We start from the raw sequence: 17,419 nt of genomic DNA on the forward strand, positions 1-17,419 counted from the left end.
TTAGTGAAAGCAGCGATTTTCAGAGTTGGGATTTTAGGCATCAATGTACCCAGACATAGTGTTTTCCTGTTTAAATTGTGACCTGAAGGGAGAATACCAGGCAGTTACCAATTTTAGTCTGTTACAGGGTGCTCTCACCTCAGAGCCTGTTTGTTCCAAGAGCCAGGGTGCAAGTTGAAAACATAGAGTTAAGTGCAAGAAACAGGGATGTCTGTATGCTTAATATCCTCAAATCTCAGAGACCCCCTTCAGACTGAGTGATTTTTCAGATCTGTACAAATTTTGTAGCTGTGAAAATCACAGACACAGCACCCTCTTGTGGCACCTCTGCTGTTAATGAGGTCTTAATCTTTTCCAATACACCATTTTACAAACAGTTGACTAATGTACCCATTATAAAATACACATTTATGCTTACTTCTTACACACACAATAAAGCCAGACCAGGACACTCTACAGTAGCTGCATCCTGTGACACACAATGATCAGACCTTCAAGTAATTTTTTTTTTTAAAGGGACATTTTAAAGTGTGAGTTCTGAGAAGGCCAGACTGATTTTTCAGATTTGCTTGTCCACGTTTACAGAATACTCTCAAAGTGGTTTCACCACTACCAAAAAATTGTACTCGACAGTTAAAAATAATTCTCTTTCAGAGAGTATTATGTAAGCAACTTGGATTTTGGAATGCTTCTAAACAAAATTCATACTTACAGGCAGTCCATGCTTCTTCAGATAGGTCAGGGTATTTCTTAGTCTTTGCTTCTATGTTGGGAACATTTCCTTCCCTTACCCTTTTACTACATTTGCATTTTGCTTTTACTTAAAAGATACTGCAAAGAAGGTTGCTGTCAACCTAATCAGTTGTCTGTTACCTGCTATTCTGAAAGACAATGAACCATTATTTCTGTTCAGTTATATTCCATACATTACAAATTAATAGATTAAGATGTGAATTATCGCAATACTAACAACATAAAACTACTCTCAGATTTTAATCAAGCTGTGCACGTGTGCCTTGGAAGAAAAAGGTAGCAGAATAATCCCTGCCCAAAAACGATTCTACAACATTTCATTTACTTGGTTTTGGTTTAATTTGTTTTTTTTGTTGTGAGGGTATATTTTTTGGTTTTGTTGTTGCTGTTTTTAAACTAACACCTCTATTCTAGGGATGTTGTATTCAGGTTAGTTGAGCAGGCTATTAATATTTAGCACAGTTTATCTGGATGCAAGTGCTGTGTGTGTATTTTGAAATGTATTTAGCAAATGCAGCAAAAACTCAGGAGGAAACACCTGGAATCAGAAATTGCTTTTTCTGTCTTTAAGCACAAATTATCTATGCAAGGTGCATGCACTATACATCCTCATGAATTTATGCTGAGCACAGTTAGTAACATGCTGTGTAAATACTGTACCTACTACAGCATAAACATTTTTCAGTGCTATAATGAGGATACAAAAATTAAATGCAATCTATCCCAAACTGCGCAAGCTATCTATACAGACTAGCTGCCTGCCATCTCAACTATAAATTGATAGGTGTTTTGATTTTTCTAACTAATAATATTTATTTTATTATGCCAGGTTGTGGTACTGGGGACGGGGATGCTACAGGCGGGACTTCTGTGAGAATCTGCTGGAAACTTCCTCCACCCCCTCTAGAACCAATCCAGCTGGCTCCCAGAGAGATGGGAATTGCTGGCCAAGGCTGGGCCAGTCAGAAATGGTGGCAATGCTCCTGTGGTAACAGATTTAAGAAATCTGGGGGGAAAAAACATGATTGTACAGATGTAACTGCAGCCAGATAAGAACAGGGTGAAAACACGTGAGAGGAACAGCCCTACAGTCACCAAGGTCAGTGCAGAAAGAGAGGGAGGAGGTGTTTCATGCACCAGCGCTGAGGTTCTGCTGCAGCCCCTGGCGTGGCCCATGGCAAGGCAGCTGTGGCCCTGCAGCCCATGGAGGTCCATGGGGATGCAGAGATCCACCTGCAGCTGGTGGAGGAGCCCCAGGCTGGAGCAGGTGTATGCCTGAGAAGAGGCTGTCACCCTGTGAGAAACCTGTGCTGGAGCAGAGTCCTGACAGGGACCTGCACACCTGTGGAGAGAGAAGCCCATGCTGGAGCAGGTTTCCTGTCGGATGTGACTTTGTGGGGGACCACACTAGAGCAGCCTGTTCAAGAAGGACTGCACCCCAGGTGACCCACACTGCAACAGTTTGTAGAGAGCTCTTGTCCATGAGATGGACTGAGATGTTGGAGAAGTTCTTGGAGAACTGTCTCCCATGGCAGGGACTCCCTGCTGGAGCAGGGGAATAACTCTCCCTAAGCAGTGGCAGAAAAAACTTGTGATGAACTGACCATAACCCCTATTCCCTGTCTCCCTGCACTGATGGGGATAGGAGGTAGAGCTAGAGAGGAGGGAGTAATAGGAGGAAATTGCTTTTATACTCCCCATTATCCTGCTCTGATTTCATTACTAATAAATTCAACTAATATATCTAATTACAGCCTGTTTTTCCTATGACAGTATTTGATGAGCAATCTCTCCCAGTTCTTATCTCAACCCATGAACCATTTTTTATATTTTCTTGCCCATGTCCAGCTGCAGAGTGGAGAGATACAGTAGCTTTGGTGGGTGCCTGGCATCCAGTCAGGGTCAACCCCGTATATGCAGTCACTAAATGCAGAAGATAATTAGGCACACCACATCCTTTACAAAACTAGCCACTTTACAGTCGTATTGCCAATACTGAATGCATGCATTCTGAGTCTTTTAAATGATATCTGTCAGTTCAGATCATCATAACTTTTAGATTTCTTTGTTTTGGCATCAGTTATATTTTCTAGCAGGAGTTTGATGATCAGGCAAGGCAGTTTTGCAGACAATCCTGTCAGGTCACTTGATCCACAGCAGAAGAAAAGAAGAAAGCAGGAAAATGAAGAGACAACCTTCAGGCACACATGCCCTTCTGGTCCAAAAATGCAAGCTGCAGATTTCAAGTACATGTTATCTAAATGTTCATCTGAAAGAAGAGGTAGATGATAACTCTGAAGAGAGAATTTTAAAGAGAGATGGATAAAAGGGCAAGGGGGAGAAGTGGGGAGGGGTGAACAAAGAGAAACATTGTAACAATCTTAAACCAGTAAGTGTGGCTTTTCTTTCATCTTTAAAGACGAAATAAAAAGTCTATCCTCTCTATAAAGCGTGTTCTGCTTGCTATATTTTCAGATAAAACTAAAACTTCTATTAAAAAAGAGCTCAGTGTTTTTACCACAATAAAGCTAGTTTAGTTGACAGCAGTTACTGATAAATATGGATTCTACTTCAAGAAGTAAGCTTAGCTAAAGGATCAGTATAAAATTTAGGTCAAACTTACATCTTCTGCTGAATTGCAGTGAAATTTTACTCCAAATGTATTGTCTCTTAGTTTGTAACGTGCAACTGCAATGCTTAAAAAGGGTGAGCTGAATGATGTCTTGAGAAAGTATTTGTGCTAGTTAGATTCATTTAGTGTCTTGGTAAAAACTGTTCTCTTCCCCACAACACACTTGCCCTTCCATCTGACAGACTTTTTGGATGTCACGGACTGTATTCTCAGAAAGATCTGCCTATTGAATGATGAGGGAGTCTGAACTTTTTAAATTCAAGGTCCCAGTATGGCACACTTAAGTTGAATTAGTTTCTTTGGAGATCCTAATAATCACCGTGAAAATAACTGTAAAAAAGTAGAGATTATTCTACAGAAACTACTTGCTCTCTATCCTTCCTTATCAAAGGGTCCTGTAACCTCTGTCTGCCTGAAGGTCAGAATGAAATGATGAACAGAGGCAAGTACTTGTTTGGGACAACAGGCCAAGATGCCTCCTTGCCTATCTCACCGTCCCTTTAGGTGTCTCTCTGTACAACAGTTACAGGTAAGGAAGGTCATGCAATGGATGATGAGGATGAAGGTCCCTCTCCAGGAAAGGGCCGGACAGGCCTACATTTCATAACAAGATCAGTTCCATAAGAAAGAAAATCATTGTTCCCCTCTAAGGGAAGGTCCAATATGCTTGGAAGGATATTGCCCTTAAGGAAGTTTGCTGCACCCCTGGGGTCAAGGTTAAGGAAGTCACCAGGAAATTTCCCAGCCTGGTACAGTACTCAGACTACTAACCCCTGCTGAGCCTCCATAAGAATGATTATGAAGTCACAAGTGGTCAGTCCACAGGCCATCAAGAGACTTCAGAGCCTTGGGGCAACTGGTGAGGGAATTGAGGGGCACAGGTTATTTTTTTCTCCATTATTCCATGTGCAGGTAGTGATTGAAAAAAACAAATGGATTGAATTTATTAACATGTGGCTCTGAGGCTCATGTCACTGCCAAAATTTAGGATTGTTTGACAGTGGGATAGCTAAGATAGCACCATTCTTGCTGGTATCAGATGGGATCAGAAGCATAACCTCTCTAAAAAGGAAGGGAGGGCCTTTGGTAAAGGATTAGCAGTCATTGATACAGCTTTAAATTTATGACTGGGAGGAAGGAGGTATCATCCTATTAAATAGTGATAAGATGTGGATGACCTGCCATCCTATTTATATCAGTTAGGTGGTGCCAGAGCCAGCAAGAGATGCCCAGAGTCTGGAGAGCGATTGCAGGTCAGCAGGAGAACACCTGGAGGGCAGCACAAAGGGATTCTAGCCACTCCAGAGAGAAGGTAATTTTCTGAGGGACCCAACTTAAATGCATCTATCCTAACACATTCAGCACAAGGATTAAAGTAGAGACAAATGCATGCCTGCAAGTCTCCTATCTCACTGGCATCATGGAAATATGGTGGCAACTCCTATGACTGGAGTGTTGGAATGGAAGGATACAGTCTCTTCAGGAAAGACAGGCAGGGGAGATGAGGAAGAGGTGTCAACCTTTCTGTCAGTGACCATCTGGAGTGCACGGAGCTCCACCTGGAATGGACAAGGAGCTAACTTAGAGCTTTTGGGTGAGGATTAAAGGGAGGGCAAGCACATATAGCTTTATAATAGAGGCCTGCTACAGACCACCTTACCAGGAAGTCCAATGATGCCCTCTGCAGGCAGAGAAGAAAAGCCTCACATTCACAAGCCCTGGTCCTCATGGGGCATTCTAACGACTGCAACAGGAAAGTGTTGATTGGCCTAAGAGGGTCCTGCAGAGGTGGGGAAGTCAGTCCTGTTCTGAGCCAACTTCCTTTTCCTTTCCTTAAGCTTGTATGTCTGCTTTGAGACTCACACTTAGCGCACCTGTATCAAGGGTCAGGTTCCAGACACCTCATTAAAAGGGGCTCCAGGACACCACAGTCCATTAATTTCCGGTGGGCTCTAAATAACTGACTGCACACATGTGGACAATACAGCACAAACGGCACCAAAAAAATCTATTTTACATGAGAGGCATACACCAGGTAAACCATAAAAGGAAGGGGATTGGTCTGCAGCATTCTCCCTGTCCACCCCAGATCCAGACCGTCTACAGCAGCAGGACCAATACGGGATCTAAGGACTGACCTTTTTCTTTTTCTCTCCTGTTTTACCTCAGCAATCATATTCTACCACTTAATCAACACCTGAAGTTTATTGTGAGATTTGGGAGCTAGTCTCAAAGTTTGTTGTAGAAGTTGGAGGGCATGTTAGCCAACTTCTTACAGCTAAATAGTAGGCTAATTGCTGGAGTTAAGAGTACTGTATAAGAGTACTGTACTGTGTCTACATGGACCTTGTTGAGGTCCAACAAGAAACCTCAAACATGCTTCTGGGTTGTGACAGCCTGTTGGAGGCTCAGGACAGTAGAGTACGTGTATTCCAGGAGGTTCATTGATGACAACTGCCCTCTCCAACTGATAAAGGAGCCAAAGAGGACAGGTGCTAGGCTGAGTCTTCTCAGCAGTAAGGAGCTGATGGGGAATGTGAAGCCCAAAGGCAGGCTGGGCTGCAGTGACCATGAAACAGTGGAGACGGAGATCCTTGGGGCAATAAGGAGAGTGGGAAGAAAGATAGCAATGCTGAACTTCAGGAGAGGTGAATTTGGCCTCTTGGAGGATCTCTTCGGTAGAATACCATGGGACAGAGCCCTGAGTGTAGAGGGCTGGATGACATTCAAGGATTGTTTCCTTCAAGGCTCAAGACTAATGTGTCCCAACAAAGAAATTAGAGAAGAATGTCAGGAGGCCTGTATGGATGAACAAGGAGTCCCTGGACAAATTTAACACGTAAACAGGTAGCTTACAGAGCATGGAAAGAGGGAAAGGTAGCTTGGGAGTAATACACAGAAACTGTCCAAACATCCAGGGAGATGAAATTATTGCTGTTGTTGTTATTATTAATATAATGAGAGAGAGAGAGAGAGAGAGAGAGAGAGAGAGGAGTAAAACCCAAGAGAAACAAATGACGCACAGTACAGTGGCTCAGTACCCACTGTCTGATGCCCAGCCTGTTCCTTTCGCTGGCAAATACTCCAGCCACACTGCCCAAGTTCCAGACAGTAAAAGCAGGGAGATGGTTAGGAAAGCTAAAGCACTGACAGAAGTAAATCTAGCCCAGAACATCAAGGGTAACAAAAATCTTCTTTAGGTGCATCAACAGTAAAAGATTAGGGAAAGCGTGGCTCCTTTCAGGAGGGATTTGGAAGACCTGGTTACGTAGCACATAGAGGTACTCAATTTTTTTGCCTCAGTCTTCACCAGCAATTGCTCCAGCCACACTGCCCAAGTGTGGTGAGGAGCAGGTGACTGGAAAAATGAAGAACTGCACTCTGCATAACATCAGGTTCGAGAACATCAAAGGAACCTGAAGGTGCACAAGTCCATTAAACTCACACAAAAGAACAATAAAAAGCAGATTCATTTCAACTTTTGTTCTGCAATCCCCACTTCATCTAACCTAGATGTCTTCAATATCATCCATCTCTTATTCTCCTCCGTCCACCTCACATTGCAGGAATTGTTGACCAGTTTTAATGCAGAACTGGTAAGTATTGCAAGAGCTTGAGTTCACTCAAATGCTCTTAAGAGAAACTGTCATCTTGATTTTTAGGTAATGAACAACTGCAAACACACTGAAACAAGATGCTTAAAGATTTTTTTTAAATTCATTTATTACCTGTGCACAAGAGAAGTAGTTACCAATAGAAACTCAAAAGCTATACAGTATTTTTTTACTTGGTTGTTGAAAGTAATTAGAGTATCACATGACCATGAATAGAAGTAATTTCTCCAATTGAAAATCAGAATACATGTTAAAATGTCAGTGGAACAAGCCAAATAGTCATAGAAGCAATTCCAGAGCACAAGGCTGTGGCTCTTTAATTTGGACAATGACAAAAGTAATTTACAGTTAATCTGTGAATATTGAAATAATGTTATAATGCAAGTTTCTGTACAGTTAAATGTAAAGAGACAACCAGAAGAGTAATTTTAACATATTTTAACTGAAGTTGCTTATGCATTTTTTTCCAGATCCAAAGATCCTGGGCAGTTCTACACCAAATTCAAGTACTATGACTTTTTTTCCTCTTTTTTTTTTGTTGGGTTTTTTTGTGTTTTTTTTGTTTGTTTGGTTGGGTTTTTTTTGGTTGGTTGGTTTTGTTTGATTGGTTTTTGGGGTTTTTTTGTGGGTTTTTTGTTGTTGCTTTGTAGGAGGGTTTTGTTTGTCTTTTTCATTGCTTACAATTTGTAGGTCTATTGTATTTCGTACATCTCTAGAAATGAGCTATGTTGTATATATTGTGTTTATGCCTTAGACAAATTAAAGCAAAAGATGGTAGATTACTGAAGTGGTATAAATTTTCCAGCATTTTGCTAGTCAAGAAAAAAAAAAAACATGCCAAAATCACAATAAGCAGTATTGGTACCCACAGCTTCAATTAATTTGTTTCCTTTTTAATGTGTAATCTACATAAATTACTACTGAAGGATACTGTTTAAGTAGTAAATAAATTGGCCATTTGTAGGTCAGACAAAACTTGTTCATCCAACTGTGAAAGCTGATACTGTTTCCAAAAAAATCACAATAATGCTGAACAGAAGAACTGATGGACTCAAAAGTGACAATGCATTGATTCCCAATGTCTGAAGAAAGCTACTGAACTCCACCTTCAAATGCATCAGACTGGTTTGAGTTATAACAAGACAATCCCAACAGTCAGAATGAAATAAAGCAATTTGAAAGATTAAAGAGCTGTTATCAAAAATAAATTACATTTTTTCAAGTTAAAAGAAACACTGCTATGAAGGCTGAGAGCCAAGCAGCCTTTCAATAGCTGCATTGATGTCTCCTCCTGTTGCTATTAGTGCTTGTAAATTTGCTTCACGGTTCAGAAAGCCCATTGCGCTCAGCTGTTCCAGTTGTTGCTGAAATCGAACCTCTGGATTTTGTAACTGCTAAGAACAAAATTTCAAGCTATAAAAGCATATACAAATTTAGCAAAATACACAATTTAAACACAGGTGGGTTCTGCACCGCACTGTCTTTTCTAATTTTTGACTACACCTTTTTCAAGTTCCAAAAAATATATTCAGATAAATTCAATTAGCAACTAAAGAAATTTTTTTCAAAGTCAGCAACATCAAATTATCTACATTTACATACCATTCCTGAACTCCAGGAAAAAAACTGATTGATAGAGGAGGATTCAAATTAAATTGGGTACATGTATGTGCCATGAACAGTTTCTTAAAGATATGCATATACCTGGGTTTTTAAAACAAAACAGAGTTCAACCTAGCAATGTGGAACAGCAAAGATTATGTTGTTGTCAGCAATCTTGAACATCACAAGCTTTATTTTTCCTCAATATAAAGAACCTCTTTTGTAACACTCCCAAGTATCTGCTGACTAAAATTACCAAAATCCTGATTGTTAGAAAGCTTGAGTCTAAGGCAAACTGTTAGTTTTGCTTTATAGGAAGATCCTGATTACACAAACTCATGGCAAAATTCTACACTGTCTTAATGGTATGACCTTCAGAGGCATGTTTTTAATCAGGACAGAGAATATTTTTTCAGTATTTACTTGCACAGCTGCAATAGCACTTTTAAGCCTCCTCTACTGACCTTTGACCACAAGCATCCAGTGGGCTCTTCTCTCAACTATCTGTCTTCTTTCCAGTGTTTAACAATTAAGAATAAAAGCAAAAATATTTAGAATATAATGATGTACATTACCTGTGCATTTGCACCAGCAAGTGCCTGCAACATCTGGTGAACAAACTGCTGGTGACCAGGTTCAGCAGTTCCTGAAGCTGGATTTGTATTTTCAGTGGAAACAGAACTAGGTGCAGTGGATGCTGTAGGTGCTCCGCTGCTTCCCACTCCACCCAAGCCAGGATTAAACCTGTATAAATTACAGAAAAATAAATACACCACTTAAATAATAAATACTAGTTTGTCTCTTCTCATTAATTAGTGGGTACAAATTCTGTCAAAGAGAAGATAACAATTTAAGTAAAGTACTGAGAAAAAGACCAGAGTTATCACTGTTTAGAACTGCACACCAGACAAATGTGACAGATTCTAAAACAAATTTGGTTAAACTAAAAAAGGCAAGAGGATAAATCTTTAATTAAGACTGTATAAATCTCTAAATCTAAAAAGAGTAACCAACACAAAGGAAAACTTCCTGTCCAAATCTGTAAGATCAATTCTTACCCTGGTATAAGCCCCGGTGCTTCTGTTGCTAATGTCTGCAAGCCCTGCTGAATCTGTAGCAGAGCCTGCATTGCTCTGGGGTTTGACATAGCTGATAATGTATCAGGATTCTGCATCTAAGAGAAGGAGAGAAACTCTTCATTATGTGTAGATGTTCCAAGGTAATTTTTATTGCTAGATGTTTCATAGAATCTGACATAATTTCAGAACTTGGCTTTTGATTTTGTATTTGAATATTACAGGAAATTCTTCAGTTATTTTTTCTTCTGTGAGAAAAGTTCATTGATCACCATAGAAGGTGATCAATGAACTCTCTAGATGTAGAAAAAGCCTCTTGAACAAGAATTATACAGGGAGAAGTATTTTTCATTACAGATCTCGTTCTTTCAAAAATCACAAGACTGTGTTAGTACATTATTTTAGAATTAGTCTCCTGTATCAAACTACTGGTAAGCAACAATGCTGAACATGATGAAACTTGACCAAAAAATATCTAAGAAAATGAACTAAGTTCCTTTTTCCTAGTTGATTTCAGATCGCAGCAATTTGATTGTGACTATTTGTACATATCTTCTTATCTGTAGTACTCTTACAGCCTGAAATGTAATCAAACATACTGGAAAATATACCAGCAAGCAAATGTATAATATTCAAGGGTTCTCAGTCTACTGTGACTTCAATTACAAAATGGCTTTCACAAAGGATATTCAATCACAAATTGGCTCCACATAATCAAATAATTTAGAAGGCAAATTCTTTTCATTTCTGAAATTAAACATCCAAAAACCTCATTATTTTAGACACAAACTCAAAACTAGTGGCTTATGCTCACCTTTGCATAGAGATGCAACAGATAAGCAAAAAGCAATGTTTCAGTTACACATAGCATAGTTATTTGATTACCGACAGTTTCGATAATCAGATCAAAGAGCAGATAGGCTTACTAATCTTAGCAGCTTTCCCCTGGCAACTAGGCCAGATTACTTTTGCTGAAATACTACATTTGATCATTGTAGAAATCACAGATTAAAGTCAAACTTCCTGTACTACAGAGGAGAACTGCAGAATAGCACATGAAGAACTCTGATCTGAGTGCCTAAAGAGACTTCAGAAGAGCAATTAATATTCTCTATTAATCTCTTGGACTTTTATCTTCATGATAGCTAAAAGTCAACAAATAAATGTATAGTAGATGGCAAAGATTACTCAGATTTAAAGAGATAAACATTTTGGGTCCTCCAAAGAAAGGTGCTGCAACTACTTTATGAAAATATTTGACTTATGGTCTGATATTTGAAGCTGTCTTACATAAATGCTGGCCCAACAATTCTTAGAGCACTTAGGTGACCTGGATCTCATTTCTATCAATGTTATCAATTCCAATAGCAGCCATTCTTCCCTAGTTCTGCTGGGCAATTTCCCTTAATTGCAAAAGATGCCTTCCATTATGCAGATTCCACAGTTTCTGTCTCCCAGACCCATAATATAAACACAGGTAGATAAGCAAGAAAACATAAATTGAAATATTACCAACATTCTGAGAATATCCAGATATTTCTCCACTTCACACCTCACCTGCTAATGCTGTTAATCATCTAACTTCAGACAGTGAATACAACAGGTGGTAATAACAGAAGGAGATACACCAAGGAAACAGATACGATTCTTACTGATATGATTTCATTCATTAATTACCAATTACTCACAGATTTCAAAATATAAATGTACTAGCTCCTCAGATACTACTGAGTCATTACAAAGCAGTGACAATATGAAACACCACAGCCATTCAGGTGGTTCAAACAATATAAACAGTATCTTCTGGACACTGAACATGCTACTGTAATTCATGTATGTGCTCATATTATTTTACTCATAAAACCTCCAGTCAGATCTTGGCAACACATATTTACACTGATTTGCAAGGACAAATGCCTGCCTAATGACAAAACTCATGCAGTGGATTAGGTTTTCAAAGCCTACAGAAAATCTTGCATCTATTTAGAAAACAAGTACTACTATACACTGTGACAACTAATACCAAGCAGATACCTGGGCTGCAAATGCAATGCTGGCATGAGCGGAAGGCAATGGTGGAGCAATCTTTCCAGGAAAGACTTCAGAACCCACTTATTTTAAATTAGCTAATGACTTGGGTCTTTCAAGACATGCTCAAGGACCTCTTTTCCAAATATTTAATGCAGGTTTGAAGAGGCATGAGAAAAGCATACTGAAACTTTAACTACTTGTGTGAAAAGTACTATTCCTTTTAATTTCTGAAACAAATCTTGTCACAAACAGCTGTTTTCTGGCTGGTGTGCAGTAAGAGCATTTATTCCTTCTAAGCAAAGAAGCAAGAACAAATCTTAGTGGTTATGCTAGTCACAGACAACAGTCAGGTTCAACTTTTGAAAGAGATGGAGATATTAGCAAGAATATTATCAAGGGACAATCTAACTTAGTATCTAAAGCTAATGAAAATGTATTACAGAATCTAGACAGGCACCAGTTTATTAAAAATAGTGCTCATTGATTTGAAAACTTTTATTAATAGCTAGTATCTCATCTTACTTGCTGAAGGAAAGTTGGAAGTTGTTGTCTCATTTGTTCCTGAAGTTGAGGATTTCCAACAAATAAAGGATTATTCAACATCATCTATAGGACAAAAATATTTAACTTCAAAGATCAAGCAGTAAAAAAACACTGGAAGTTTTAAAACAACTACAGATAATATTGTAATAGTATATGAAAATTATCTCACAGAATAATAATTATCTACTCCTTTGGTCAAAACTTTCTGGGGGTGTTTGTCTTTTTTTTCTTTTTTTTGTGGGGGGGGGGGGGGGGGGGTTGGTGGGTTTTTTTGTTTCACTTTTGCTTCATTGGCTCTTTTTTTCTTGTAAATGAACGGACTTCCAGATACAAATAAGGCAGTCTTGCCAAGAAAATCCTTTTCTGTTCAGCCTCCCCTACAAATCTAAGTAATAGCTTTGCTGTAAATATCACCTGAAGTCAAGGATATTTCCAAGTGAGTATTTAACACAGAAGAGGTAATATTTTTTCAATGTCAGTTCAGAATTTGAGTTTCAATACTACCACTCTAAATAAAAAGCACTTCTACAAGACCATTCATAAAACATGAGCATCTCCACTTTTACAGTGAGGTGCAGGTCAAAAATGAGAAGTTAAAACCAGAGTAATACCCAACCCCACAATGATTTTTGAAGTATGTCAGGCATGATATCCAGCTAGAAACTGAAGAAACTCAAGGCAATAAATTGTTGAAAGTAAGAAAGTAATAATTTCAGTGACTTAGGAATTAACACTAAAAACTGGCAATTGCCACAGGCAATTGTTGAGCTTTTGGGTTTTGTCTTTTTTTACTTTAATACACACAATATATTACCATACCAAATGCAGTTTACCTGTACTGCAAGATCAGGATTCTGGCTTAATGATTGCATCATGCTTCTCATGTAGGGTGCAGACAACATATTCTGCATAAGTTGTGGGTTTTCTGTTATCTGCTGTAATAAGCTCTGCATTCCTGGTGTGTTGAACATACCAGCTTAAAGAAAAGGTAAAGGGCACGTTAGTAAGCATTCTGACTATCGTCAGAGAAAGCAGACCATCTAAACCCAGAATATAACGCAGAATATAACTTAGTTTTCATGAGTTTAAGACTGAAACTTACCTCAGTGTGGTTCTATTTACACAGACACATCTACCCTAGAAGTTAAGATAGACATTGTATCCAACACACACTCCCATCAACTATCCACATTATCAGCTGTTTTCCCATTTGCCTTAGAACAGAAAAAATACTACAATTTGTCTGCATATTTGCTACCTTTGTTATTTTAAGGCAGTGTACAAGTATTATTATCACTTAGATTATTTTTCATATTTTTTTATTTTTACTATTTTTCTTCAGAGGAATTTAGTAATAGTAAAACATTCTATAAAAGTAACAATAAAAACTAATCAAAAATTCTCATCCTAATGAAAGAAACATTTCAGTAAATTTGCAAGTATGTGCAAATATATACAGTTGCAATAACAAACACACCTCCAAGCCCAGGTCCCAAGTTCGGTCCAGTTGAGTTCTGTCCCGTTGTGCCTGAAGTGCTATTTTCAGCAGTACTACTGCCACTGCTCTCACCACCAGTGCCAGTATTTGTTGTGGAAGCCTGTGAGCTAGGCTGAGGAGCCCATGGATTTGGCAGAGGATCTCTATTTTCTGTACGAGATGGCTGATTGTCCCCTCCTGCTGATGCATTGCTTACCAAAGAAGCAAATGGGTTACCTCCAAACTACAAAGGAAAGCAAACACTTATCATCTACAAATTTCTAAATCATACATGAAAATAAATGTTTATGGCTTCTAATCAGTTATACGCACCAGTCTACAGTAATTAAATGTAAATTGTGAAAAGACATTAACACTGAGAGATACTAGGACCCCCCCCAAAAATGAAATTTCTTTTTGAAAGTAGTGTTGTTACTGCATTGTATTTTGATCAGAGTAAAATTGTGTCTTGCATACTGGTTTCTGACTTTAAAGTCTTTTATTCTTCTCACCTTCAGTTAAAAGTTACTAAACACACCCTTTAAAAGGATTTTACTGGACCTCCAAATCTTAAGGCAGTGAATTAAAGGAATTAAAAATTAAGTAACAAATAAATCTATTAACTTTAAAATAGCTTCTCAATCACACAAAGTCATAGCTGTATGTCTTCAGGCTCTGAAGAACAGAGGATTTTTAAAGCTCTTTCAAGAGTAAAAGGCTACACAACAACTTCAAGTTTCAAAAATTGTTTTGCCAAGTAAATAACTGGAAACTTGAATTACTTAAATTCTTTTATGTACAAAAAATAAGTACTTCCTTTCTGTGTAATTTGTAATCTTTTCTCACCTGCTCCTGTGCTGCATTCAGTATTGGCTCCTGAATGTCTGTGTACATACGCCGCAAGGCATTGTATCCCCCTGGTATACTTTCAAGGTTGCTCAACGCTCGGTCCTGGTTTCGCATCATTTCCTGCATCATTGCAGGGTTTCTAGCAAGCTCTAGTGTCTAGAGAAGTGGAATGTTTAATCTGTATTAGTAAGAAATCCATTCTAAAGTGAAAACGTCAGCATTTGGCAATATCTCAGTTATCCCTGTCTAACCCAGTTTAAAATCATGATTAGAGCTGAACCAACCTGTCAGCTCAGTGTGAATCAACACAATTTGGTATTTAGGCAGCATTCTACCATATTTTTTACTATTTCTAACATCACTACAGCAGGCAGCCTATAGTATGAAATTTAAAATAAATATATATCATTTCAAAAGCATCTATTAATCTCTTTGAGTTTGGTACATTTTGCCACACAACATATCTTATTTATCTTTTAATTTTAAAAGCATTTAGAAATACCCACAGTGAGACACAATGAAAATATGCAGTATTTTGGAGAATTACTACTTATGATAAAATTGCTGGCTAGACAACAGGTTCCAAGGGGAGACAGCCACATCCAGTTCTAGCCTCAGAAGACATGTATTCAATGACTTTCAAAAACTATGCTGCAGATTTTCTGAAATTTCAGTCTATTTTGGACATTAACAACAGAGACTGGTTGTCTATGGCAACCTTTTATGGCTTTCGAGTAAGACTAAATACTTTAAGAATATTTACACACTCCACTAAGCATATCCAATTCCTGCTCTGTTGTTTACATAATAGCAGAATCACAAGTCATGAACGAATAGATCTTTCTACATACCTGTCTCATTATATCTGGATTATTCAGCATGTGACTGATTTCTGGATTTCTCTGTATCAGTTGCTGCATTTGAGGGTTAGCCATAATTAACTGCCTCATCAGGTCGGGATTTGAAAGCATGCTCTGAACAAATGGATTCTCCATTATCTGAACCATCATTTCCGGGTTGGACATAAGTTGTCGTTGCATCTGACTTTGCAACTCCGAGAAGTTTGAAGTATTTAAGCCCAGGCTACTCAGGCCTGCCAAACCTCCAAGGCCACCTTTAAGAGGATGAAAAAATGTGACTGACTAAACTTTCAATCATATACAGATTCTTTCTAAATACAAAATACTTGAACATATCTCATACTTCCAAGTAACAAAAATGAATGGAAAGTCCCGTCTTTTGCAAGGTTATTCAGGAGTTACTCACTAAGTGTATGCTTCCTTAAATAACAAGATACATAGCCAAAAATCCAACAGACTTTATTCTTAAATAATTTTTTTTATAATTCTAACAACTATTTTTCTCATTTTTCAAAGCCAAGATACAAGAAATGTTTGAGTTTGGGGGCTTTAGGTCCATGTCCTGCTCCCTCCACCAACACTTAAAAATTGCGTTTGTAATAATCATTTATCTGCCTCCTCTTGGTTATACTATAACTAAGAGTGAACTCCCAATATAAGTAATATTCCCTATTCTAATTAAATGCAGAACCTGTGTTCCTCTTGGTAATAATGCACCAAGAGCTAATTACGTTTTGAATTTTTGTGCTTTGCTGAATCCAGAGAAAGAGTTTCAGGAGGTACTAGACAGACCAAAGAACCATTAAAACCTAAGAAATTATATGTTTACTATAATTGGCTTTTCCAATTCTACCTCTTCCCCACTCCCAAATGCAAAAAAAAAATGAAACAAAGAATGAAAGACAAAAAGAATGAAACAAAACCCCACCACAACTATGGAAATAGGTTATAATTTTTAAGTCAACAGACTACAGCCTCTTAATTCATAGAAGTGAAGACTTGTAATACTATCAGACTTGAAACCTGAGAAACACTTATTTGTAAGATTAGCAGCAATTTTGTTGCTTTTATTGCAGATCTTGGCTTCACGTCACAGGTCCAAACTTCTACGATTTATCTGTATTCAGATGCACTTATAAGTAGTACAAGGACACTGGAAGGCTTTTCATTACTCATAGTGCAAAATATAACATCATTAGCACCTTAACCACTGACGGTGAAATAGTACAAATCTTGTAGTGAAGTTTATGGTGAAACACTGGCACAGTTTATCCAGGGAGGTGATGGATGCCCCATCTCTGCAAACATTCAAAGTCAGGCTGGATGGGGCTCTGAGCAACTTAATCTGGTTAAAGATGTCCCAGCTAAATGCACAGGGGTTGGACTAGATCACCTTAAAATCTATCCCTTCCAACTCAAACTATTTTGTGATTCTAGATAAAACTAATGAAACAACTTTCCTGTGACAACTGACTGATCAGAAACCTTCAACAGCAAATTCAATATATATCTGTAATCAATTTTTTAGCTGATGTGTTTGTTTGGGTTTTGTTTTTCAAGTTTTGTCTACATTGTAATAAAGCTTTCGGGACAATTATTGTAATCCAAGAGAAGACACCTACCATACTACCTAACAAATATTCTTACCCAAGCCAAAGGGATTGCTATTTGTTGATGTTGATGTTGAGGTGCTACTGCTTGATGTTGATGTAGTAGCAGTACTCCCAGTGGTGTTTGCCTGTTGAGCTGGGTAGTCTTGTGATCTGAAAAAGCAATTTTAAAACTTTATAGAGTGTAACATGTTATTTTAAGTACTGCCATTAAATGTAGCTATAGTACTATACTTCAGAATCTCAAATTACATTTTGATTCTTGGTCAAAACCCAGGGATAACCCCAGTTATCCCCAGATGGCTTCCTGTAATAAATCTTTCTTACCTTGCTTAAATGATCCATGTCCTATTTCACTATACTCACATAGTA

General features: G+C 38.1%; 1 protein-coding gene and 1 long non-coding RNA gene across 9 annotated transcripts in view; one reads left to right on the forward strand and one right to left on the reverse strand.

Annotated features, from left to right (window-relative positions):
• UBQLN1 (ubiquilin 1) overlaps positions 1–17,419 on the reverse strand; it is a 32,957-nt gene that overhangs the window by 997 nt on the left and 14,541 nt on the right. For 3 of the 8 annotated variants that reach the window (XM_064402853.1, XM_064402857.1, XM_064402860.1), the window contains 9 exons: positions 17,085–17,200; positions 15,429–15,691; positions 14,575–14,733; positions 13,729–13,972; positions 13,085–13,227; positions 12,231–12,314; positions 9,660–9,775; positions 9,177–9,345; positions 8,192–8,393 (listed from right to left, as the gene is read on the reverse strand). In XM_064402853.1, the coding sequence (XP_064258923.1) occupies positions 8,238–8,393; positions 9,177–9,345; positions 9,660–9,775; positions 12,231–12,314; positions 13,085–13,227; positions 13,729–13,972; positions 14,575–14,733; positions 15,429–15,691; positions 17,085–17,200 (1,450 nt within the window). In that variant the 3' untranslated portion in view covers positions 8,192–8,237. Of the gene's footprint in view, positions 1–518; positions 4,945–8,191; positions 8,394–9,176; positions 9,346–9,659; positions 9,776–12,230; positions 12,315–13,084; positions 13,228–13,728; positions 13,973–14,574; positions 14,734–15,428; positions 15,692–17,084; positions 17,201–17,419 lie in introns of those variants that run through there. The other 5 variants (XM_064402854.1, XM_064402858.1, XM_064402856.1 and 2 more) reach the window with 4 other exon arrangements.
• LOC135289355 (uncharacterized) lies at positions 4,210–8,041 on the forward strand. Its single transcript, XR_010352123.1, has 3 exons — positions 4,210–4,297; positions 4,585–4,697; positions 7,470–8,041. It is a non-coding gene; the product is annotated as an uncharacterized LOC135289355 (long non-coding RNA).

This window comes from Passer domesticus, chromosome Z (assembly GCF_036417665.1).
Source record: "Passer domesticus isolate bPasDom1 chromosome Z, bPasDom1.hap1, whole genome shotgun sequence".
Classification (NCBI taxonomy): Eukaryota; Metazoa; Chordata; class Aves; order Passeriformes; family Passeridae; genus Passer; species Passer domesticus.